This window comes from Echeneis naucrates, chromosome 3 (genome assembly GCF_900963305.1).
Source record: "Echeneis naucrates chromosome 3, fEcheNa1.1, whole genome shotgun sequence".
NCBI classification, from domain to species: Eukaryota; Metazoa; Chordata; class Actinopteri; order Carangiformes; family Echeneidae; genus Echeneis; species Echeneis naucrates.
The window spans coordinates 6776883-6803142 of NC_042513.1; the positions used below are offsets into that span (position 1 = coordinate 6776883).

The 26260-nt window shown below is 40.9% G+C and overlaps 1 protein-coding gene across 1 annotated transcript; it reads left to right on the forward strand.

Moving 5' to 3' along the window:
* The first annotated feature begins 1683 nt into the window (after nucleotides 1-1683).
* leo1 (LEO1 homolog, Paf1/RNA polymerase II complex component) lies at nucleotides 1684-9045 on the forward strand. The gene is made up of 14 exons (XM_029498435.1): nucleotides 1684-1785; nucleotides 3126-3280; nucleotides 3910-4199; nucleotides 4671-4879; nucleotides 5185-5289; nucleotides 5399-5493; nucleotides 5768-5916; nucleotides 6007-6091; nucleotides 6233-6327; nucleotides 6425-6559; nucleotides 7458-7593; nucleotides 7970-8162; nucleotides 8326-8423; nucleotides 8744-9045. Exons 1-14 carry the CDS (start codon nucleotides 1728-1730, stop codon nucleotides 8855-8857), a joined length of 1917 nt encoding a protein of 638 aa, XP_029354295.1. The 5' UTR covers nucleotides 1684-1727; the 3' UTR covers nucleotides 8858-9045.
* Nucleotides 9046-26260: the final 17215 nt, after the last annotated feature.

A 26260-nucleotide genomic window follows, 5' to 3' on the forward strand; every position in this document is an offset into this window, starting at 1 on the left:
GCATTTACTTTTTCTCACTTAATTTACAAAATAAATCCTTTCGGGGATGCCTGAATCTTTGTATAGCACTATAACTATACAGGATGTCTCCGTGATAATTAGCTAAAACCTATCTTCTGCTGAACTGAAACAGCAGATGTTGGAGGTACTCCGGTTTCCTCCCACAGTCCAAACAAATGCATGTTTAGGTTAACTGGTGACTCTAAATTGTCCGTAGGTCTGAGTGTGACTGTGAGTGTTTGTGTCTGTCTTTCTCTGTGTGTTGGCCCTGTGGTGGTCTGGTGACCTGTCCAGGGTGTACTCCACCCGCACCCAATGTGAGCTGGGATTAGCTCCAGCACCTGTCCCAGAAACTGAAAAGCAATGGCAGATGAGTGATTGAATGGTTTTTGATTTGTTTTAGTCAAACAACTTACTATCAAATTATTCCATAGTCCATCCATCTACTGGCACCTTTCCATTTCTGGGTCATGGGGAGTGCTGGAGCCAATCCCAGCTCACTCTGGGCGAGGGTAGGGTATCAAAAGTATTAATTAAATTAAACTCTTTCAAATGGGTTGGCTTTGAGCAAAAGCAAATACTACAGAGAACACACAAAATTCAGCAGTAATTCAAATTACGTCATTACTCCACATATGTTTAGACATACACACTTTTTGGGTCATTAGGCTACATAGACATGCATTATCCTGCACTGTCCCAAACTTAACCAGTGACCCAAAGATTTTTTTATCCTCACTGTTATTAGCGAACCAAATAAGTGACAGTTCATAACAGAAACTCCCACATATATGCACTATAACCCTTCAGAAAATGTGAAAAAATGGTGTAGTTGCTGTAGTCTGTTGAGAGTAATTCCTGATCTCACTTTCACATTTAAGATAAACATGTTTTATTACTTCCTACTTCTTTCAATGTCTCACCCAGTAAAACAGTGAGACCCACAGTGATGGCCTGTGTCTCACACAAAGAAAAGGCTCAGCACACCGAAGAACTTACCTTGACTGTTAAGATCAAGAAAAGCCCATGCCCCTCTGTTACATAATAGTAGAGAGATAGAATTTCATGCACCCTGTTGGTTCACACATTATGGGCACTGTAACAAGATGCCTCCTGTGTGACACAGAAACTTTGGAAAGAGATGTGGGTGCTGAAAAGTGCATCACCAAAGCAAATGAATGATGGCAATTATTTAAAAAGGTTGCAATGAGAGCAAGGAGCGCCATTTCATGTATTTAAGCAAAGGTATATGTATGGTAGATCTGTTTTAATATAATTAATATATCGAAACCACTTTATTCTTAGTTGTAGTTATCTTTGTATCCACACTGTCTTGGACAATGTCTCCCAGCCATTCCCTGATGGGAAGCCACAGACTCATCCCTCCGAGATGCATCACAGAGTGTCACAAAAAGTAATCCCTGGATCAAAGATTTTATATTATTATTATTATTATTATTATTACAAAAAACCTGCCATTTATAACGCCTCTTCAGTAAGTCTATGTTTCTGGTAATGTTTTTTTTTATTTGTATTCTGGAGCACCTACCACATTTCCTTGGTGTGCAGTGTTTCTGACTGGGATGGTGGTGTCTGGCGCCCCCCTGTGTCTGGTGGACGCCACCACAGTCTGAGGTCTGACCTCGGAAACAAAACCTTCCCTCACAGCCCGGACACCGTCTGCTTCCTGCAGGTCAGATTTTACTGCCGCTTACGGTTTGGAAGAAATGGCGGACATGGATGAATTGTTCGGCAGTGATGGGGACAGCGACAATGACCAGCGAGGTAATATTGCTTTATACTTTGAAGCCGGTTCATGAAGTTAACTCGAGAATGGCGTCGAGTTTTTCCCCGTGCGAACATCGGAAGTAGATTTGGGTCAAAAAGAAAACAAAGAAATGGATCCCGGACATGATGAGCACGAACTCCGTGAATGTTAACTTCATGTTTCCAGACATCCTTCTTGGAAACTCTTCTGTCTCTGTGTGTTTTTCTAGCCTGAAAATGTCTTTTTAGCCACCGTCCTGTTCACTTAAGCTCCACTGTTCTGCGTTTGGTAAGGAAAGGAAGTCGCTGCACTGGAACAAAATGGAATAATAAATAATCCTTTATTTGTTTTTACACAGTTAAAAAGCTTTCTAAAGACATCCTGTCGGTGCATTTATCGAATTTATTCTTATGAAATTTAGGAGTTCATTATATATTATTATGTGCAGGTAACAAATCCAATGGGAAGCATTTCAACAACTCAGACGTATACTGAACTAATGGAGAAATAATAATACTTTGGACTCGTGTTTACTATTTAGGTGGTGGTTTGCATTGGGATTGTTAGTACAATACAATCCCTGCCAGCATCACTGCAAACTGCCACGTCTATAAGTATGTATTTACATTCATGTCGTCTTTGTAAAGGAGTCTGAGTATCTGTTTGATGAAAGCCATTCTCTAGAAAATAATTCCATATATGCATATGTTAATGCTTAAAGTAAATAGATGGCCAGGCGTGTTTTGGGCCGATCCACTAAATGAAAGACACCAAATGTTAAACCACAGATTTGTGTAAAGATACCACTCTGCTGTCCCATTATAATCTCTTACACCTGAGAGAGCGAGACTATCAGTCAACAAATAAATTTTTCATATACAGTGCTATGAATAGCGTTATAACGTATTCTGCTGCAACACTGTTATTAATTTACCAAATGAAAATGACACGTATTCCCTAGAAAAACGATAATCTGTTTTCATGTATATGAAATATAGAATAAATCCCTCCACAACTAACTCAGTGGCAATTTAAATCCTGCTTTCTTCATGTCCTTTATACTTGATATGAAAATGTCCCATTTGAGGTGTCATGGTATAACAGCTGGCTGCAATGTCTTGTAATGCAATAAAAAAAAACAAATACATATATTTTGGAGAAATTATTCATAATATCATAATTTTAATTACAAAAGCTCACACTATTTAAGAGTTTAAATCTCTCTGTACTGTCAGGAAAAACTGAGCAACCAGTGTGTATATATTGCGCTTTGAAACTTTCACCTGCTGTGGAATGATTAGATGATGAACCATGCAGTGGACACAAAATTGTCTTTTTTTTTTTTTTGGCATATCAGAGTCTGGCTCCGGATCCGGCTCCGGCTCAGACTCAGAACAGGAGAGACCTCGATCTGCCAGCAACGCCTCAGGTAGTGGCAGCGACAGTGAGAGGGAACAGGATGATGATGATGAAGACGAAGGCCAGGAGGCAGGAAAACCCAGCATGAATAAGGTGTGTACTTTTGGCAAGTGATTGTGCAGATTTCAGGTAGCAGATCACAGGCAGATATGCTTTACACTGTTCCCTCAATAAATGTTAACACTGGCACAGTTATTATTTCGTCCACTGTCCAAGAACATGTTAGTCAGATAGCAGCATTCCCCCAATTAACTCCATGATTTAATAGGGGTATAATGGAAAGAAGGCAGCCGCCTTAAATGTATATAAGTCACCCAAGATGAAGCAATCTTATAAAAAACACTCACAATGCCTAATATACTTAGGACGGTATTGGTTTTACAATCTCTGTAATTACACTAATGTGAAATTGCAATCATAATTACATGGCACATGTATGTAGGCCAATTTAAAACGGGTTGAAAAACAAATCCAGTGAGATTTCATTTCATAATGTGTCTGCTGTGCATTAAGTTAGACTGTGCTGACCACCAAAGTTGTTCTCACCCAGAATAAATTATGGTATTTTGATTTGCTTTTAAACGTTCTGCTTGAGAGAATGTGCAATGTGCAATGGTGCATGTTTGGTTGTGTGCGCGTGCACAACGAAAAAGGTAGGGCCAGACAGCATGCCTCAACAGTGGCTACCTGTATATCACCCCACGTTTTCCTCTACCTCATAGGAGCTGTTTGGAGATGACAGTGAGGATGAGCAGCACAGTCAACACAGTGGCAGCGACAATCAGTCTGAACGGTCAGGGAATCAGTCAGATGCTAGCATGCACTCAGACCAGGGAGACAACGATCACTCTGACACAGAGCAGCACAGCGGCTCAGAGCGCGGCCATCGAGATGAGGATGAGGACGATGAGGACAGGGGTCAGCGATCAGATGGAGGAAGCCCAGCTGGTAGTGGGATGTCTGGAGTCGGGAGCCCTCGTTCTGAGAGAGGCAGTGGCCATTCAGACAGAAGGTACAAAACCACAAACTTTTGTTTTGTTTTCCTTTTGTTGTTTATGTGTGTTAATTTTTTTTCTTTTATCAACTACATGTTCATGTCACAATAAAGTGCCTAAATCACAATTAAGGATGGCTAATAAAAGAAATGCAAATGTCTGTGAAAGAGAACATATATGTAGTGAATGGCAGCTGGGAAATGAAATACAAATGGGTTAATATAGAGTAAGGTCTCCTATGTCCTGTAAATATTCTCTTTTCAACGCAAAGAAGAGAGCAAGCTGTCAGTTTTATATTTTAGAATACATTAGACTCCTTATATTAGAATATAAACAGGGAAAAAAACAGATAGGGACATCAGTTACCACAAGAAAGTGTTTCTTCATCTTGAGAGACACCAAATCAAAAGCCTAGCCTGTCATTTTACAATGACCAAATTTACATAGCTTGATGTATTTTTTCTATGTTGTATGTGTGTTTACATCAGTGTGCACAGTGATCCTGGGACTCCACAGTCAGGGCCGGCCACACCTCACTCTGACGGAGAGGCTTCTGGCAGGGAGAACCAGTCAGATGACGACAAGTGGGATGGAGGGGCAAAGAGCGACCAGTCAGAGGATGAAGAGGATAAACGTCATTACTCTGATGAAGAAAGAGAAAACTCAGATGATGAGGGACCAAGGAGCAGGAAATTAGGTGCTCCTTGCATCTTGCGTTAAAGATGAAAGAAGTATTGTACATAAAGTGGATCCTGAATCAGCCTCCTGTGTTAATCTTGACACATTAGATTTTGTGGATGAAGATTAAGACTATATGAAAATTTTATCCTGAGCTCTGGGATAAACCTCAGAGCTCTGAGATTAATATGAGATTTATTTCTCCTCCACTTCTGCCATGTGTTCCTAATCCTGCTCTCTTACTGTATGTTTCTGGTAACATGTTCTGCACTTTCAGTTCATACAATGCTTTCATGTGAAAATGATGATTTTTTTATTTTCCAGAGTCTACAAAGGGCAGTGACAGTGAGGATGATTTCCTAAGACAGAAAAGCAATTCAAAAGCTGCCTCTGATTCAGATTCAGACAGCGATGTTGGAACAAAGAAAAGTGAGGAACTATTTTAACAAAGAAAACTTCCTGCAAATCTAATGTTGTTGGCTCATCAGTGTATCAACAGTTCAAATCTAAGCAGTCCCTCCTCCGTACTTTTCCACAGTAAAGAAAACTGCAGCAGATGACCTGTTTGGAGAGGCTGATGATATCTCTTCAGACAGTGATGCAGAGAAACCTCTGACCCCAGGACAGCCCCTGGTATCTCCCTCTCTTTCTTTTATGTTGTGATTATCAAGCCACTTTTAATTTGTGCAGTCTTTTTTTATATAAGAGTTCACAAATCTCCTTTTCTCAGAGCTTCTCATTAAGCCTTACTAAGCTGATCCCTATTTTCAAGGGTCATTGAATCATACAGTGTTTTTGAAATGTTCTCTCGGTGTGTGTGTGTGTGTGTGTGTGTGTGTGTCTCTGTCTCTGTCTCTGTCTCTGTGTGTGTGTCTGTGTGTCTGTCTGTCTATGTGTGTGTCTCTAGGATACAGAGGATGGCGTTGAAGGGGAGCAGGCAGAAGAGGAGCCAGCACCTGAGACTCGTATAGAAGTAGAGATTCCAAAGGTCAGCACAGACCTTGGATCTGACCTTTATTTTGTCAAGCTTCCCAACTTCCTGTCTGTGGAGCCCAGGTCAGAATATCAGCGCAGTCAATAAATATAATGCACACACATACTGTACTGGATGAACTTATGTAGATCTTCACTGAACTTGCTTTATAGACCATTTGATCCCCAGTACTATGAGGATGAATTTGAAGATGAAGAAATGCTGGATGAAGAGGGACGGACCAGGCTCAAATTGAAGGTGTGTAGTCCCCCATATCAATATGAATTCATACTTTCGTGGTTGTCAGATTCTTAAAAAAAGTCTGTATGATGGTCATCAGTACATTTGCAAAGTGAATTTGTTTGTGAAGTGGCAAAAATTTTGTTTCGTCCCCAACAGGTGGAGAACACTATTCGGTGGAGAGTCAAGAGAGACGAGGAGGGAAATGAAACACGAGAGAGCAACGCACGAATTGTCAAATGGTCTGATGGCAGGTGCGTTGTATGTCAGTCTGGGTGTAGTGGTCGGTATTCTGTGAAGACAATGTGCTCTGTACTTTCCAAGCTTTTAAATTCCCTGTCCTTATCACAGCATGTCCCTCCATCTTGGGAACGAAGTGTTTGATGTTTACAAGGCTCCACTCCAGGGAGACCACAACCACCTGTTCATCCGACAGGGCACTGGACTGCAGGGACAGGCTGTGTTCAAAACCAAACTTACGTTCAGGTAATAGATTAACATGCCAATGTCGTGAGACACCCAATCCACCTGTGGCAAAATCTACGCGTTGCTACGGATATTCCTGCTCTGTCTGACCATTTTTCAGTCGTGCCTGCACTAAATAGACTCATGGCAACAACAATAGCACCCTTCATGTAGAAATGTACTCTATGCTGTAAGTCCCTAGATCACCTTGTGCTAGCTGCCCAGGTTTCTCTCAATAAGAAGTGCATAATCTTCTTAGCGCCCCCAAGTCCACCTGGATATAGGACACTTGCCAAAGCTGCTTTAATGCACAATGGACTCCCAGGCAGGACATTGCTAATTGTTCTGATTCAGTATTATCATCACATTAGTTTTTTTATTAGGATTGAGGCTGAAGCTGTTCAGGATTAAGAAGGTCACGACACAATATTTGTTTGTTTGCTTATGTTGTTGTAGTTTTTTTTTTTTTTTTTTGTTGTTTTTTTTAAACTAAGAAGCTTGCTGCAGCTTCACTAACACAACAGCATTAAGACTGGAATGTTGCCATTGGTGGCTTTACTAATGAGGGATCAGTTTTACAACAGAGAAGAGGATACTATCATCCACTCCAGTCCACGGATAATGAATTAGCTCTGGGTTCACTCATGGCACTTTGTTTCAAAGATATTTGCAATGTTCCAGAGAATGACAAATCTGAGGCAGAAATGAGTTTTGGTATTTGTCGAGTCAGAAAGAAAATAAAATGCTGACACCACTGTTGTGCCAAAACATGAAACAGGTGACTTCATCCAAAATGCTGGCGAGGATATACTGGTTAAGTGTAGAAATATAAGGTGTATGATGCTTCAACTTGCCAAGTAGAGTGACTCACAGTTGTCCTAAATCTGTCATTGATGGTGTGTTTTCCCTGTATTTCCAGGCCCCATTCCACAGACAGCGCCACTCACAGGAAGATGACTCTGTCTCTGGCTGACCGCTGCTCTAAGACACAGAAGATCAGAATTCTTCCAATGGCCGGACGGGATCCAGAGTCACATCGCAACGAAATGATAAAGGTCACACACTCGCATTCTGTCAATCTCAGTTGATCTGTTTGTCTTTCCTCAGCCCTGTCTGTCAACACTTTTATTGCCACGGAGACCAAAACATTTTGTAATGAGACCATTTGTTGACAGGCATCATGTCAGGTTATGTAGGAGACATAACCTGGCACACTTACATAATAAGGTCACACAGTGGTCAGTGAAATACGAATGGTGTCAGCACGTCTAGTAAAGGGGAGATATCTGCTGTATAAACTTTAATAAGCACATACTTTTTCTTACCACTGTAGATGATGATAAGGAATGGAAAAAATTATATTAATAATTAATAAAAAAATATATATATATATATTTGAAAAGAAATTTGCACCCTTGTTTCTCATGGCAGAAAGAGGAAGAGCGGCTGCGAGCTTCCATCCGTAGAGAGTCGCAGCAGAGGAGGATGAGGGAGAAACAGCACCAGAGAGGCCTGAGCAGCAGCTACCTGGAGCCCGACCGTTACGATGATGAGGAGGAGGGCGAAGAGGCAATAAGCCTGGCAGCAATCAAGAGCAAATACAAGGGGGGAGGAGGCCTTAGAGGTGACTGCACTACAGTCATTTTATTTTTATGAATACATTTTTAATTTATTAAATAAATTTTTTTAATAAATTTTTTTTAATAAACAGAAAAAAATGTTTTTCAGTATTTTACTTGAGTCACTGAGGTCAAATGAAAATCTGCATTTTTCTGCTCTCAATTCAGAGGAGCGAGCAAGGATCTACTCGTCAGATAGTGATGAAGGCTCTGATGATGATAAAGCCCAGAGGTTGATGAAGGCCAAGAAGCTAGACAGCGATGAGGTAGGTGCATCATCCTGCTGGGCAGACAGGGGGCAGTGTGTGGCAGGACGCTGGAGGCAAAAAACCCAACGATTCACACACTTAACCTCAAAATGAACTAAATAGAACAAGACATACTTGTCCTCCTGAATAGCACACATTTACTTCTGCACTGATTGCTTCTCCAAAGACAAACAAAAAAACTTGATGATGTTTTCAAACTAAATGTGTAGCTACTAATTTTGGAACATGACAAACAGAAAGTATTGACTAGCTGTACAGAATGTCTGCTGGTTTTAGCAGGGCTCACACCTCTTATCAGCCATTCATCTCTCTCACAGGAGGGCGAGGGATCAGGGAAGAGAAAGGCAGAGGATGATGAGGAAATGTCCACCAAGAAGGCCAAGAAATATGTCATCAGCGATGAAGAGGAGGATGAAGAGGATGATGAATAATTTACTTTTTCTATTATTATGCCACTGTATTATCAGTGCTCAGCCCACATGGCATATAAACAGCCATATTTTGTTTTGTATATTTTCTTAAGACCTGTGTGTGGGTGAGTGTGTATCTGTGTCTGATTGTGTGTTTGCCTGTTTATGTTGTGTACAGCAGAGGTGAGAAATAAAAAAAATGTTGTCTTATGTAACCAAAGCTTCCCAAAGCCTCTTTATCTTTTTTAACAGTGTGATTCACCATTATGATTCACACTGTTGTGATGTTATGAAACATGCTCCTTAGTCCAGTTTCCAAACAAAAAGGATTAGGTTAATTGGATAAATGTTCTGGGTCGATTGAAGGTTAGATTTGGAAATGGCATCGAAGTAAAGTGCCATTTTTCACAGAAGACGCATTTTCTATTTTGTGGTTTAGCTTTTCTGCAGTTCATTCAAATGAACATAGTTCTGTTTTCCAGGAAAGAAATGGAGAGGCTCTTTGGGGGACAAATCTCCATTGATGCTGAAAGCACCCCCAACCAAACCCACTTGACAGGATGGGAAAAAGATTAGGGAGTTTAGTATCTGAGACAAAGAAGCTGTGGTGCTGAGAATAGATTCTCCTCAACCTGTCTGGCCAGAGAAAGGGCAAAATTGGTTCCAGCTCATCCCTACTCCACCACTGCAAACCTGCCAAATAGCCACAACTTAATGTATGTGGATCACATATTGTCCAGGATGTTATTTTCTTTAATTAATGCCGTCGTGGGTTTTTGTGTTTTATCAACATTGTGTCCTCCCAAAAACAATATGTTCCAATTATTCTGTTAACTTTTTTGAGTCCCATGAAAAAAAAAATGCAATCAGACAGGAGATGGTCTGCACCTCTCACTCAAAATGGCAGAAATGCAAAACTAGAGCAGAGACTGTTTCTATTCCTGGAATAATTGATTTACTATTGACTTAACAGCTTGAGTTTTTTTGTTTTGAAATATTAAGTTTGAATATGGATTTTGAGTAATACAGTCAAAACCTGTTTCAAATGTGAGATCCAGTAGAATATCAAGCACCCTGTGTCATATGATTATGAAATATTTAAAAATAGCAACTGGAGATCCCTCAAAAATGATTTCATAAGTTAGTGTTCCAGTTGACAGAAAGCAAGTGAAGCTGGGTGAGGTAATACAACATGATCCCTCTTGAGCCAGAAGTGACAGGGGAATGTAGAGAACAACAGTCCTGGTTACAGATCCAAGTTCACCAGAAAGAATGACGCACATTCCCGAACACACACACACACACACACAGACACAGAAGCATTTAACTTGGTTCCCAGAGATAGATAACAGCCCTTGAATCCGACCTCTCCTGCAGCCCTGTCCAGACAGAACTGGTTTTAGCCACCCACAATACAAAACTGGTACAAGACTAAGTGATTAAGTAAGAGTTTGATAAAATGGCATTCTCTCTCATGACAACGGCCTCCCTGTACCCCCCCCCAAACACACAGACACACACTGCTTTGACGTACTTACTGTCACTACAGGGACACACAAAAAAAAAGACTCTGGTCTGTTCACACGGTACAGGGTTGTGCTCGAGAGGGGTTCTGTCAGGACAGCAGGAAATAAAAAAGCCTTTGGTATTTTGTGATGTTTTTTTTTTTTTAATCAGAGCACACTTCCCTGAAAATTCATACAGAAGCTGTTTGTCTGGTATCACGTTGTGTAACTGAAGCCCCCAGATGTTGATGCTGGGTAGTAGCATTGACTTGGAGCAGCCTGGATCTGCAGATGCTTGTACATGCATGTTGCAGCGAGGAAAGCATGGCCTTCTCACAATAGCACATGCTGTGCTATATATTGGGCAGACTATAGATGTTTAATGCGGCATCATCCAAATGTTTATGTCCGCGTTGCCTTGAGAAAGAGAAGGCATCGTCAGGGGTTTGTGTGCTGCGTTATCTCACTGCAGTGGGTTATGTAAACCCAATTCCTCACAGGAGTGGGGAAGGGAGGGGAGGAGGTGGGGTAGAGGGTGGTGGGGGGCCGGTGGGGGGGCAATGCTACACACACTGACTGAAGTGGGATAAAAAAAGGGGGGGAGGGCTGCAGCATTTCATCCTTTTTCTCCCTTTTTGTTTTCTCCTCACCACAACCTGCCCTGCCCTCCCTCACACCCAACACATCCCCCCACCAATACAATGTGGACTTGTCACTATGAGCCCCCCAACTGACCAAGCCAGGACAAGGGCGCACGGCATCACGTTTTCTCAACAGAGCCGAGAAGAGGAACACACAGGGCACGTTTTATACGTGCACTCTGGGGGTGATAGGGGGATGGGGGCAATCGGTCTAAGCCCAGGTGTTCTTTGTGAGTAAACCGGGAGGTGTGTTCATTAGTCTCAGCCTCTTTGTTTGCCCACACTAATGCCCTGGTTGAGCTGTGCTGTGTGTGTGTGTGTGTGTCTGCTTTGATTAACTGTTGGATTAGTAGTAGTAGTTGGATTTTTCAGTGTAGTATTCCTTCCATCCCTACTAGGATTCAAAACATTGGCTTAATTTATATATTCTGTAAAGGTTCAGCCACTGCAGACCTGCAGTTCTACCGATAAAGTTGGAGATAGAAACAGTACAGATATTCTTTAAAAAAAAAAAACAACAACAACAAGGTGACCTCTCTATGGGCAAAAATTATGAACCCTGAGTTTTTATGTGCATTCCCCATTGCATTTCAGACTGGGTCAAGACATTGCCAGCGAATAAACATTTCAGGAAGAATAATTGTGTGATTTTCTTCCCGTCTGATGTTTCTTTTGTTCACTTAATTTAACTCTATTCATTTTATAAACCACCTAAACTCTGTGTACCCGGACTGTATTTCGAAGCTCTGTGCCCTTTAGCCCCGCCTCAGTATTTCCCTTCCCCCTGCTGGTGCTTATATAAGAGGCTAATAAATAAAATAGAAACACAATACCCTACTCTCACCCCAGGATCCTCACACACTCACACATGACACTGGCCCAGGGACTGTAACAAGGGCCTAACTGCAAACATTTTCCTTTACGCACAAGCAGGTGTGCACTATTCACGTACACATGACCCACAACTGTTACAGTTCAGTATCATCTATTTCGCTTTCCTTCGGACCTTAACAATGTGGATCAGCCTGTTCTACCAAAGGAACAGGGATTAATCTGTAAACAATGGGTTACCTTAGCTGTGAGCTGCTTGGTACACAGATTACACTTGAGCTTTTCCAAAAACAGACAAAAAAAAACAACAAAAAAAAAAAAAAGACAACAAGGTGACCCTGTTCGTCACAGTTTCCCCAGAGCCAGAGTCACTCCTCTTCCGTTTGTTTGCCCCCCCAAATGCATCTAAGATAACTGCAATATCTATTATAGCTACCATTTGTTCCGACAAAGGACAGTAATTCCAGACTTCGTGTACATTTAAAAGGCATTCACAGTGCCTTTGGGTACAGGCCAAGCCTCAGGTCAACACGGAAACAGGTTGCTCAGAGAAGCTGTACACAGATGCATTACATTACATTAAGTAAAATCTTGAGATATATATATATACGTTTGGTATTTTCATTATATATGGTACTGTTTAACCTGCGACATGAATTTTACAGCAATAGCTTAAGTTTTGCTTTTTACTTAGAAAACATGCACAATGTACAGTAAGTTTATATGAAATACAAATTACTGATAAATTTCTATTCATCTTGGCTTGTGACTTGTTCAATAGTAAGGGATTTGTCGTGTATCCAAGCTGTTTGTGCTTATATCACAGATGGTCTCATTTAAATAACAAATTTATGCCCAAAGAGAAGAATAAATGAGTCAATATTTCACAATGACACAATTTAACTTGATCTTATTCAAGATACAAGTATAATTAAGTAAATTAAGGATGTGGATACTTTTTTGACTTATAGTCAAACAAAGGATGTGTGACTATACACCAAGAGAGCAACATGTGACACAATTCGGTTTCATGCTCATCTTGTATTAACAGTTCAATGCAAAGGATATTGTCGGCTACAAATAGGTCAAATACATTGTTATGATGGGTTCAAAAGGCTCTGATTGCAAACTATGTGTTGCCCCTTTGTCATGCAATAATGTTGGCAAAAGCCGTTTCAGCATATTTCAGCATCTTCTTCTCAAAGAGGATCAAAAAATCCCCTGATTCTCATGCCTGTTTAAAACTTCTTAACATTCAATCTTTTTCACTTGTTAGTTTTCAGATTCTGAGGTCCTATATCACACAGTTTGACAGATTCATATTTTCTGGGCCAAGTTGTGCTAAGTGTTCATTGACACCTCACTAATATACTCCATTGCAGCATTCATATTATGACTGAATTATATCTTTAGGTGAAAATATTACAGGTAAACACAGTGTAATTGGCCTTTTTTATCATCCTGGAGAAACGTGTGCATTTGAGCAATAGTCTGCAGACTGTGTGTGCTGTTTCATGCATTTTGGTTGTTTGTTTTTATTGTATACATTCTTCAGCCTCCCTGAAAAGGAGAACGTCTCAATTATCTGCTGTGTTTGTTCATTGTTCAGTTTGCTCACTGGTCCATCAGTAGGTCAGTGACTTTCAAGAGACTGAAATGGGACACAGGCTGTAAGTGGCTTTGCCTTATAGCACCTGCCAAATGAAAATGTCTTGGAAGGGAGAAGGACAGAGGTTCATGTGGTGCACAGAAAGGAGGTGGAGGAGGACTGTTGTTGGAGAGAGTGGAGGACGGCAGAGAGGTGCTAAGGTCAGGTGTGGGACGAGCGCTCGCCTGGTCTCCCAGGCCTGCGGAATTTCAGAGCCTGCTGCGACTCTCAGCACCATACACTCTGCCTCTGACGTTCATCTAACCACCCATCGAACTGAGGAAAAGCTCTCTCGCCCTGTCTGAATTGCTCTCCTTTCCATCTTAATTCATTTTTGGTCTGATCATGATAGGAAATGGCTAATATTCCTTCTCTGAATATGCACTGTGACCTATACACTTTGATTTGTTCCTGATTGCTTGGAAACCTGTTGCTGTCCAAAATGGGAAACAGCATGTTTCTGATGCAGCTGAACAGGTCTCTCAACAGTTGTCATTTCAGCTCATAGCATAACACATACATTTATTGTCAGTGCACCACTGAAACAAGTCTCTTATTATTCTGGCATACAGTATTAATACAAACAAGCCAACAAGTCATGTACTTTCATAGTTTCCTTTTGTACTTGATACTTTGGGACAAAGTTGCAACTAGAGGAGTAGAGCAACGACCCCTGACAGGCTGTTCCTTCTCTCCCTGGCCACATGGTACGGCAGGTGACATTGTTTTCCCCTTTGAGACACTTACTTATTTAGATGATGACTTTGATTGGCTGATGAATGATGGTCTGGTCGCTTTACAGAGACAGCAGTCATGGCAGTCAGAGGAGCAGGATTCTGCTGAAGTCAACCTTTTTCCTGCACAAAACAGGCCCCTGACAGAGAGGAAGCAATAAAATCTGGTATTGATTTTAAGTGGTGACAGTTATTTTCCCTCCCTCTCTTGTTGTCATATATCCCTAAGTCCACGCAGCGGTGAACAATCAGCAATATAATCATTCCACAATTTCTATAGAAAAACATCCACCAGTTTTCTATCTTTGGGATTTCCCCTGCAGCGTTATACACAGTGTTTGCATTGAGTATGTACAGATATCTTTACTGCAAATGTTTAGTAAATAGTGTTATTAATGGCACAACCTGCCGGTTATGTAATGGCCCATACGGTCTGAAAGCAAATAAAGCAGACAGCAGCAGCTTTAGTCGGGTTGGGAATGTACAGCAACATGTCTCATTGCAAATCCGAATTACCCTCGGGGCCCAACTGGAGGTCTGCGTCAGCCCCTTGAGCTTGTCCTCATTCCCTGGACTCTGTACTTCAGTTTTGTTTCTTAACTTTCGGCCTTCCTGGAATATTTTATTCGTCCTTACCCCGATCGCACTTATCACTGTTCAGCTGTTGTTTGAATAGGTGAATAGAGTGGCAGGGAGAGCAGAGATCACACCAAATAGACACATCCATTTTTCCACCCACCCCTTTTCCATGTCTGCAAGTCATCATCACCATGGAACCTTCCACAAATATAACATCAGTTGAATGAGAGGATCCAGTGCAGTAGAAAGAAGCCAAAGGCAGAAGCAAACACAGATATACACACACACTAAATGATTTCATACCTGGGGTCAGACTGAGGGGTTAGGGAGGGTCTGGCTTGCTGGATAGCCTCTTTTCAGGGCCTCTCACATGCTCAGTCTGACCCACTTTCAGTCTCCCTGACTGTGACAGAGCTGATAAGTGCAGACACAGAGGAAAATAGCTGGATGACTGAAGAATCCAAACTTGGTAAAAACTTTTAAAGTAGTTCAAAGTTCACATTTCTTGTTAGGGGTGAAAGGAAGCATTTCGTTCAAAAGACTGTTTACACACCATGTATGATTTTCTGTTATTAATGTTCATTTACTTCTGTGGAGTCATTGCAGCAGCTGTGATGAAACCAGCAGCAGGCAGCTGACCCGTAGATGGCTACAGGGGAGAGTGTAACCTCTGGTAAAGTTTTAATCAGTTAAGAGGATTGATCTATGAGGTTACATACCTTTGTGAAGGGATTTTCTCTGTCAACATCACATTAACAGTTTCACACAGCTCAGCACATCAGGACATAAATACACATGCTGCAGACACGGTGGAAAATGTATGTTGCACATGAAGAAAGCAGACAGGGTGCAAGGCAAAAATTAATTTCACAGAAACACAGAAAGAGTAATTTAATAACCCAACAAGTACTGGCCACTTTCTTAACTTAAATTGGATTTAAGTCCAATTTGCAAGCATGAAGGAAATCTTCTCTTTGAGGTCAGATTTTCTAATTAAACAAAGACCAAGACACAAATGGTCAGTGTCGACAGTGTTCTTAAATTATTTTGGTGTGCTTTATTCTGAGTAAATTTATGAAAGTTTTTTTTTTTTTTTTTTTTTTGATACAATGAATGTATTATTTTTTTCATCCCTAAATGAGTTCACATTTCCATTTAAGGAGACTTTCTGCTTCCCTGCTATTTCCAGAAGTCCTGAACATTTCACTCCTCTACATTTATCTAGGTCCTAGTCTGCCTAGTTACTTTTTACAGTATAATTCAGTTAATAGGTAGTTGTATCCAAACAGAAACAATATGACACAGATAAAAGTCCCCAGTATCATCAAACCTTACAATGCCTACACTTGGAATGGCATCTAAATAGGGCTCATTATTTCGACGTTCAGAAAGCAACTCAAACCTCTGTCCGGCACTAAAGATATCTTTGCTTTCTCTGAACTAATCTCACTGAATTAAAGCCACTGTCCTCTCGCAGCACAATCACCTGTGTGTAAAACTCTTCAAAATAACAATTGATTCTCCAACCCATTCTTCCATTTATGGCTGGTAAGAGTTGTTGGGAAAATGTGAGCAGGCGAAACACTGGACTGGAAAATTTAACTGTGCAGGAGAACTTATTAGTACAGGGACAGTCTGCAGTTTTTGTTTTTCCTCAAACCCCTCTCAAATGTATTACTTTCATGACATCATCATTGAGCCTTTCATTATGATGGCGACAGCATGACATGCTGCAGGTCACCACCCACTCAGGGCCCCCTATTCATCTACGCTGACAACGTGATGCAAATAGAAAGCTGTTAAAATAGCGGGGCACAGAGGTTTCAGGTCTTACAAAATAGGATATGCAATGGATGGCACCACCACCCATTTCCAGGATCAACATCAGTTTGAAACTGAAAAAGAAAAAAGAAAACTCAAATCCTAACACTTCCTTTCCTTGGCTCATTACCAGATATATGAGAAAGACCACATTCTTTTTAACTGTGACATGTCTTTTTGACTAAAACTCCCTCCTGCCCCATGAAAACTCCTCATTAGTCTCCCAAGCCTTTCCTTTCTTTCTGTTTCACTGCCTTACTGTCTGGATTTTTTTCTGTGTCAACCTGCCTGCCAGCCTGTCAGTAATTCTGCTGCCCTTTATTTCTCAGAATAACTGGCCTATCCTTGCTCTTATGGTATGTGGGCTAAAGTTTCTCCGGTACTGACTCTGCCGGGGAACTAAAGCCATGCTATAGCAGACAAAGCTGTAAAAGCTGTGAGTGCCATGTAAGCGAGCGGACAGAAGTGTCTGCTGTGTGAACACACACGGGAATGTATGTCACCAGAGGAAGGAAAGTCATGAGCCCTAGAGATTTACTCTACATTTCATTGCCACTGTCCCTCTCATTTTATGTCTTATTGGTTTATAGGTGTTCTGGCAAAGCTGAAAGGATTAAAGCCCCCCTCCACTGATAATATATGTTTTATCCAATACCCAGTTAGAAGAACAGCTGACTGTTGGCCACATGATGAGCGCACTATGAGTTTGGTGAGTGTTTGATGCAGAATTAACTTTCATTAATAATTTTTTTCCTCTGTTGCAACATTTTGCTGTGGTTGTATTACAACCAGGAATCTTCAAAAAGTCATAGTTTCATGGGATGAGAAAGACAATGTAATTTTGAGCTTTGTGACAATGACTTTTCACACAATCCAATGGGTGTAAAATGTGAGAATGCTTTAAATCCCTAAAACAACACATAATCCTTCAGTTAATCAGTTAATTAGTCAGTTAGAAATATTAAAACTCACCACAGCTAATTACATTGAGATGTATCTGATTGATTCTGACTTTCCAGAACAACTTTTGAGTTTTAATCATAGCATTTTATATCCCGTTTTGAGTAATGAGTGTAACCAGTGCATTTGTGAGTGTTAATAAGTTTGTTTGTTTTTTTTCCCCAGTTCCCTTCAGGTGTTATCTGAAGAAAACACAAGATTGATTCTTCTGACTGTACTTCCGAAAATCTAAAAACATAAAGCCTCCAGCTCTGGCTGTCACTGAGCCAAGATATAAAAATGTTCTGCTTTAGCCAAACCTTTTTTTTTTTTTTTTTTATGTTTATAAAACTCAAATAAAAACTATTTAAACTTGAACAAGAACAAACCGGGCTGTGAAAAACAGTGCCAGTGTGTATCCCTAACTCTGCGTGAGAGTTTTGCATTGCAGGAAAAGATATGAAGAAGCAGTTCGGTTGATTGAAGTGAAAGAGTCACCGTATGTGCTGTGCTTGATGATTTACAAGGTGTTCGGCTAACCCTAACCCTTACCCATTTTTAGGAGCAGAATATCACATGTGCACATCTGAAAATTAAGTACCTTGTTCTAAGACCTATATTAGTAACATTTGGCCTTTGGGTTGTTTTGCAGATAAGATTGCATAAGATGTCAAATATAGCGTTGCACCAATAAAATAAGAATTGGTCCATTCAAGGTAGTTTATCTTGTGAGCAGAAGCAGAAAAAAATGATAAAGACTTAGTTGAGGAAGTGCCTGAGGAGAAATTATTTGTATTACAATACAAATATTATAATACTGTGTTATAAAACTGCACTTTTTGGCACTCCTCTGTGTTAGAATCATTTTTCAGCCAGAAAAGTTTGATGTGTCTGATGACGCTGTCATCAGAAGTTATCTTCTGTCATATAGATATACATCACTCACCGAATGTAATACTAGAAGTTCTTCAATTAAGACTAAGAATTTTATTTTATTTTTTTTTATTTAACTTCAAATGAATATTTCCAGAGAGGCTCAGAACCACTCAGACATTAGATACAGTACACCGAGGGAAATAACCAATAAAACAGACAGACGCAACTTAGGGGTTATGTCATGGCCAGCATTAGGGGACGACCTTTGGTTGAAAGCTAATATTAGAGGGCCTGACCAAACATGTTCACCAGAGATAGTACATTCAATTCCCAAAATGCCATCAAAGTACTTGCCATCAATTAAACTTAGACTTTTTCTTACTCCTTCTTAAAGGAAAAGCAGCAGAGAAGATGTGCATGGATGCTTTGTGGACATTGGGCTTCAGGAAATAAGACTCTGTGCTGTCTGTTTTTATATAGATAAATTATATAACAGTCCACTGAAGCCTTCAGTGCACTTTCAGGTCACCACTCCCGATGTCCTTGTCTGCATTACATTAAGGGCAGAGTGCGTGCTTGTATATTTTTTACTCATTGTGATTATGTCTTTTTGGGGCAGCACAGCGTTGTAGTTGGTTACCACTGTTGCCTCACAATAAGGAGGTCACGGGTTCAGTTCCCGGCCTGGGTCCTTTCTGTGTGGAGTTTGCATGTTCTCCCCGTGTCTGTGTGGTTTTCCTCCAGGTACTCTGGTTTCCTCTCACCATCCAAAGACATCATGTTTGGGTTAACGGGTGACTCTAAAGTGAGTGTGAGTCTGAGTGGTTGTTGGTCTCTGTCTGTCTCTGTGTGCTGGCCCTGTGATGGACTGGTGACCTGTCCAGGGTGTACCCCGCCCCTCACCCTGTGTGAGCTGGGATTGGCTGCAGCATCCACCGTGATCCGAAAACGGAAAAGCGGTAGAAGATGGATGGATGGATGGATGGATTATGTTTTTTGATCTGCTGTGTTTACCTGAGTGTAGAGATCAGTTTGTGTGCTAACGGTGCTCATTCTGTTGTGGCACATTTCACCATATGTGAGAAGCATGTGAGGTGTTCTGCTTGGTTGCTCACTCCAACCTCCTGGGGCAAGAGGACAGTGACAGCTAAACAGCAGTTAGACCACTGGTGAACACTTTGTGCCTGTTTCTTTATCAGTTAGTGGGGCTCATTCCCAGGTTGCCTACTGATAAAGCAACAAGTTTCGCAATTGTGGCCCAATCACAATGCAAGTCAGTTAGGATGGAGGAGGCTGTCTGTCTGCTTCAACAAAGAAGAAGCAGATGCCTTTGCTTTGTTCACCTCAGCCTTCGTTCTATCTGCGAGTGTCATCTCTTTTGGGCCCTCGGGTGCAGACACGACCCGGGAGTCTCAGCGTGTTCAGGCATGTTGGATGCCTTGTATGTTCTGTATTCAAAGTCAGTTGAATACTTGTCAATACACTATAGTCAGATTTTTGGTGAGTAGTCCATTTCAATTCAAATCATGTGTTAATGCTATAAAATAAAACAAATATAAAAGGAAGCAATCTGTAAGTTTCATTCATTTAGAATACACTTTACAATGAACTTTTTGACTGCTTTGAGTGTACTATTGGGCCCTTATTCCTTATAGTGTGTTTCCATGCAGTACTTGTCACTGCTAATGCGCTGGTATTGCATACACACACAGCATAAGGGTACCTAGTATTTGTTTCTCTTGCACCTTTGGCTCATTGTTCACAAAATTTTGTCAAGCAAATGTGATGAGCCCCCTAACAAACAGCAACACCAGCATCCATTACAAGTTGCGATGAATATGAAGTCATGTCTTAATTCTGCTTTTAGCTCAGTTTTGGTCTCAGAGAGAATATGGTCTTTAAGTTTCTAAATGTTCCAAGTCTCCACAGCAAGTTGCTAACTTTAAGCTGCTGGCTGAGTGTTTTTGTTGAAATCAGCTGCCTGTTGTTGCAAACTATGGGCATAATGAAAGTGAAGCTAAAGTGTGCAGTTGAAATATCCCCTGGAGCTGAAGGGAACTGAAGCTGGATAATTTCTATGCATTTAGCAGTACAATGGACACACACTATACACTCGTGTTAATCAAAATATCGTTCACAGCCACCCTCAGAAAATCATCTGCAATATTTGCCAAAGGTGGTGTGCTGCATTCAAGTTTGGGAGTGATGCAAAATGTCTGTACTTTCCTGTTATGTGCAACCTCCCTGTGAACCATAGATTTGCATCTTACGTTTAACACTGCCATGAAGACATTTCTGTGTCTATAGATGACAGACACTCTCATCCCCCAGGGAGGGGATTATTGCAATATAATATTTTCTTGTGCATGTTAGAAAATCAAAACACAGAAGCAGACAATGTTCTAACAAAGCCCGTGGCTCTAGTGTACAAAAAGCTAATAATATTGTATCATCATTCAAATATTCGCTATGAACTGAGCACATCGTAATCATTTCCAATGGTTTTAATTATGCGTGAACATTTGATGAGAAATTCTCCTATTATCCTTTCATGTCACCAGAGAATCGAAGAGGATATGTATTGCAGAAGAACTGGCTCCATGAAAATGATTCTTAGATGATTTTGTGCGCTTTGAAACGTGCCTGAATGCATAGAAAGTGGTTATTATTTTCATCTTGGACTTTACCTCTGTTTGTTTGTGCTCTCTGCACAAAACTCAGTTGCCCCTCCACATCAGACACTTTTGTGGCTCTCCTCTCCTCTGCAGTTTGAAAAGGAGCACAGCCCACAGAGTTCAGCTGCTCATGCATGACTAAGCTGAGTTATGCAATTACACAAAAACACCCATTGATTTCCTTCTCATTTCTTCTGACGTACAAACATTAATACGCTGGATCCTGTCAAACAAGTCTATATTTTTCGTCACAGAAATCGATGTCACTCTATGTTTTTATTCAACACCGTCTCAGCCAATTAGGTGACACAGTGACATAATAAATACACAAAAGTCCCCAGATAACCCGAGAAACACATGCCTCTGTCGGTCCAAGAGCTGTAGCATTCCATCGTACAAGATTACATGTTATTGCAAGAAAACCTGACTTTAGTGGCCCCTGACAGTGGGTGGATGCAGTGGAGCTGACCTGCAACCACAGCAAAGTGTTTTTCCACTTCCCTTCCTATCCAACTATGCCATAGTAGTATAAGTTAATGATTGATGCTTCACACAGGCCGATCAATAGGCCTGTTACTGACATGTTTGTCATGTGAATGGAAAATCCTATTTTCAAAGGTGTTCTGCGGTCGGTGGAAAGAAAGCTACTCTGACTTTCAAACGCTGCTACCTTTCTCACAGATTCGTCTCAGACAGGACCCCAAGCACTTTGGCAGCAGTGGTCAACCCTAAGATGTGCCAGTGGCATGTCAAATCCGAGCTCTATGAAACCAAAGTGTATGCAGGATCGGCTTGAGGCCGGTGACAGCTTGGCTGGGTCAGGCCAGCCTGGCCATTAGTCCTACCATTCTGGCGATAGAGCTGAACACTGTGTGCTTTTTGCTTACCCCAAGTGCAGCATCGATCTGAAGTGACACACACACAGAGCCAAAGCGGGTAGACTAGGGAAGGCGGGCAGAGAGAGCAGCTGCAGCATTATTCACCTACTGCTGCCACATCTAAAAGGCAGGGCTGGACCCATGCTGATAATCCTAATGCTGTTGTCAAGTCCATTACTACTACACACCGTCTACTCCTTAGTCCTCCTGGGTTTAACTGATGGGAAACTGAAGAGGGAATGGAGACGAACACGCAGAGCAATCCATCTGAGGGTCGGGTTCAGCTGTGATGAGTCTGTGAATAATGGAGAGCGTGACACACACTCTGAAAGGGGAAACCAATCAGTCTCAACCAATACCTCTGGTATGACCCAGTGTGAGATAAGAGGTTTGATGTCGCGACTCTCTGAGCTGGAGATCTGCTCATCAATGAAAACGCTCCTGTACGAAGGAAAGTCTAACAGCTAAGAGTAATGTTACATGACAGCTGAAAATCAAGATGCTGGTCTGCTAGATGTGACTTCGACTTCTGTGTTACACAAAGGCAGACACACAGTCATGCTTTCGTTCAGAAAACAATGTAAAAAGATACCAGCATCTACATGCAAACATCATGTAGTTCACTGACGCGTGAGGACACTTAGCAGGGAAGAGAAATTATTATGAAATCACAACACAGAGCAGGGCAGCATAGGAAGTGGCAGGGTTATTGTACCTTCCACGCTGTCACAGCCTCCTGGCTTTGACTTTGACCAGCTGCATGTCACTCTGCTCTCTCTCTTCCTGCCTCCTGTTGGCCTCTCTGGCTCTTACTGTCAAAATAAAAACATACAATGCCAAAGAAAATAATATTTTGACAACACAAAACAGACTTAGAGACAGAAGCAGGAGTTAAGACAGAAGAGTGCTGATAATGATGGCACGGGATGTCCTCGATCTTATTTGAAACCTAAATATTATGAGTAATGAGACCTTGTAGACAGTAAAAAGAGTGAGAGATCAGAAGTGTGGCTATAATATTACCACACATCAATATAATAAATATCAAGCTTTTTAAATAGTTACCATCTTATTATTATTACTAGTATTATTAATTATTGTCATTATTATTATTATTATTATTATTATTATTATTATTATTATTATTATTATTATTATTATTATTATTATTATTATTATTATTATTATTATTGTTGTTGTTGTTGTTATTATTATTGCTGTTGTTGTTATTATTATCATCATCATCATCATCATCATTATTATTATAGATTCATCAATGGTTTACTGTTACAACACTGGGTACTGTGTGTTCCTGGTGTAATTATGAGTTTTATGGTCTCTTTCAGGCATTGAACAGTGTGCTGCAGGATTTGTTCCATTGCAGCTGTGGAAAAAATGGCAGGCATCTTCTACCTTTGAACTTCTTAATCTTTATGGTTTTACTGTCATTAAAAAAATTTCCACACAAGTTTTTAATCAAACTTCTGGGAGGTTATTTACCAAGAACTGTGTTTCTTGTTGACATAAACATTGGCCAAGTTTTATTTTGTGATAGTGAGATTTTGTCCTTTTCTAATGAAATTAAATAAACAACCTGAAATTCCTGATTACAGAGATGATGGCCTCTATTGACACTGCATAACACTTTTATTGTGGATTGCGTTTAGCTGGTGACACAATTCACTGGAAGATTATTACTCCAGTTATCTAAATGCGTGAGAGTGAACCTCTCTAGACTAATTAAGGTTACATCTAAATTTAAACTGGATCGTGATATGTCAACATCTGGGAAATTTGGACAGCATGTTGACTTTGACAACATGTTTGTTATCTGAACCTGTTATCAACACATAAGAACAGATGGGTGAAAGGTTTCTGTGTTAGTCCTGTTAAGAAACCTACAGATTTCAAAGCTTCTGATCCTCTTACATCACCACAAGGCACCCAATTTTATCTCTGACCCCACACAAACAAATGTAATCACATCAAACACACAGGAATCATAAGAATGCCCCTTTTAGATGATTTAAATTTATTAAATTCTCTCGAAAAAATGTCCACAAATTTGACCTTGTCTTTTTATTTTTTTATTTTTTATTTTTTGCAAAGGCGAGGAGCAACCAAAACAGGTTACATCACATCATGCCCCCAACACACACATGCATGCCCAAATAGAGCCCCGTAGGTCTTTGGATGCCCCACTCACAGATGGTGAAAGGAGGGAAAGCAAAGACAGGCGGTTCTCTTCTTTCCCTCTTCTCCTCTCTTCTCCTCTCCGATTCTATTGATGCACATATGCTGGTAAAGCTGTCTTAATAGGTATCTTCCATTTCATTAATCATCACAAATCGACTTCAAAGCACCATTCAGGAATGATATAAAGAGTGATTAAAGCTTAGACTTGTTGCTGCTCTGACATCTGTTTTTTGGCTTTTACATGTTTGGCTGATTAGCCTGTTAACGTCAAAGGCATTTTGGGCTCATCTAAAGAAAAATCATCAAACTTTACATCACCCTATGAAGAAAGAAAAAAAGGCTAACTCCAGGTCAGATGTGGCAGCACTTTTATGTGTTACGTAATAATACTGATACCAAACCACACTTTTCCCCTCAGAGTGAATAACTTAAATAGCTGAATGAGATCCCATCTGTCCAGCAAGCAGGCATTATTGTCATGCAGGACTGTGGGCAGACTTGTTTCTCTGGGCATTAAGCTTGCCTTGCCTTACCTTTGAGCAGCGGTGCATGGACATCCTGGGTGCTGACGCAGGAACAGAGACACATTCTGGAAGGGAAAGCAGTCAAATGAAACATCCTGCTCTATCAGAGTTAATAGGTACGAGGAGCGGGCCTTCTCAGAGAAGGTTTTGAGGTTTAGAAATTAAGTAATTGTACAAGGTCGAGGCATTTTGAGAGAGTCTATCACCTACACAGTAGATCAAACCACAGAAGGATGTTATTACATAAGCATGTTTGCCCCCTGCACTAGGGAACAATCGCAGTGGTTAAAGTGTATTAACACTTCTGTAGACCTATTTCATAACACTGTGAAATGTCTGAGTTGTATGGTACCAGATATGAACAGGGTGTGTATGAACAGCACGAGTCCATTAACGGATCAATGGAAATTAATGAATTTGCAAGAATGAATGCGCCTTGGTTACAGTACAATCACACGGCAGAATGCGTATACAAACACAGAAAATAAAGGGACACAACACAAAGCCCACAGCTTTGTCCTCGTTTCCTCATATTTCCATTCAGATATTTTCATAACACACAGCTGGTCCAGACCCTGCATGGGTCTGGTTGAAATATCGGACAAATAGACACACACACATTTCAGTACAGTCCAACCATGCCGATCTGCTTTGAGCCCTGCAACCTTCCATTAGGCAAACAGATCGAGAAGAGCCAGTCTTGCAGGCAGACAGTGGCAGATGTTGTGAGGTACTATGAGTCTAAGATAGCTTATACAGGTCTCAGCAAGGAAAATTTAGATTTGCATTACAGGGGCAAAAACTGGTAAAGATTGTTCTCCTGAGGAATCACTTCTGACTCTTCTGCAGTATAAGTCAACAGTACCCCAAATACATGTGCTGCAACTTAGCAAAAGTCCACTTTATTTACAGCTAGATGGACATATATTTCTGACTTTACTCAAAGTGTAGTGGGGTTTTCATAATCTAGTGGTGTTGTGTAATCCTTTAATTTAAAATGTTAAATAAAATCATGAACCACAAGAATTGGTCTCCCCTGAGACAGGAATTATCTTTCTTTTTTTTTTTTACATCATGCAAAAAGATTGGTCCTGTTTCTGCCTCCAACAGATGGGGCTAAAACTGGAGTGTGAGAAAGTGACTGACTGGCAATGGACTCTAACATTTTTGCGCCGAGCACACTGACAGGCCAAGCCATACACAGAGCAGTCTCCGCCCCTCTCTGGCCAGGCCTATATCAACTTTCCATGGAGCTCCCCCTCATAACCAGAGGCACATGGAGTAGGATAACACACCGCTAAAGGCTCTGAGAACACATTCACATCTCCCCACATACACTGTGAGATACAGGACTCCGCTGAATCCTCTCCTTCCATCTGCCTGTCAGAGTAGTCGAGTTGGATAATTCTGGATTCTGGCTGGACTATTAACCTACGGGCTATGTTACGCCAGTCATCTCAGGAGAATGTCAGCCTCAGTAAGTGGCAACAATGTTTCATTCTCCTTAAGGAACAAGTGGACATGAGGGTATCAAGTTAGTTATGTGAAGATAAGATTAGATAATCCTTTGTTCGTTA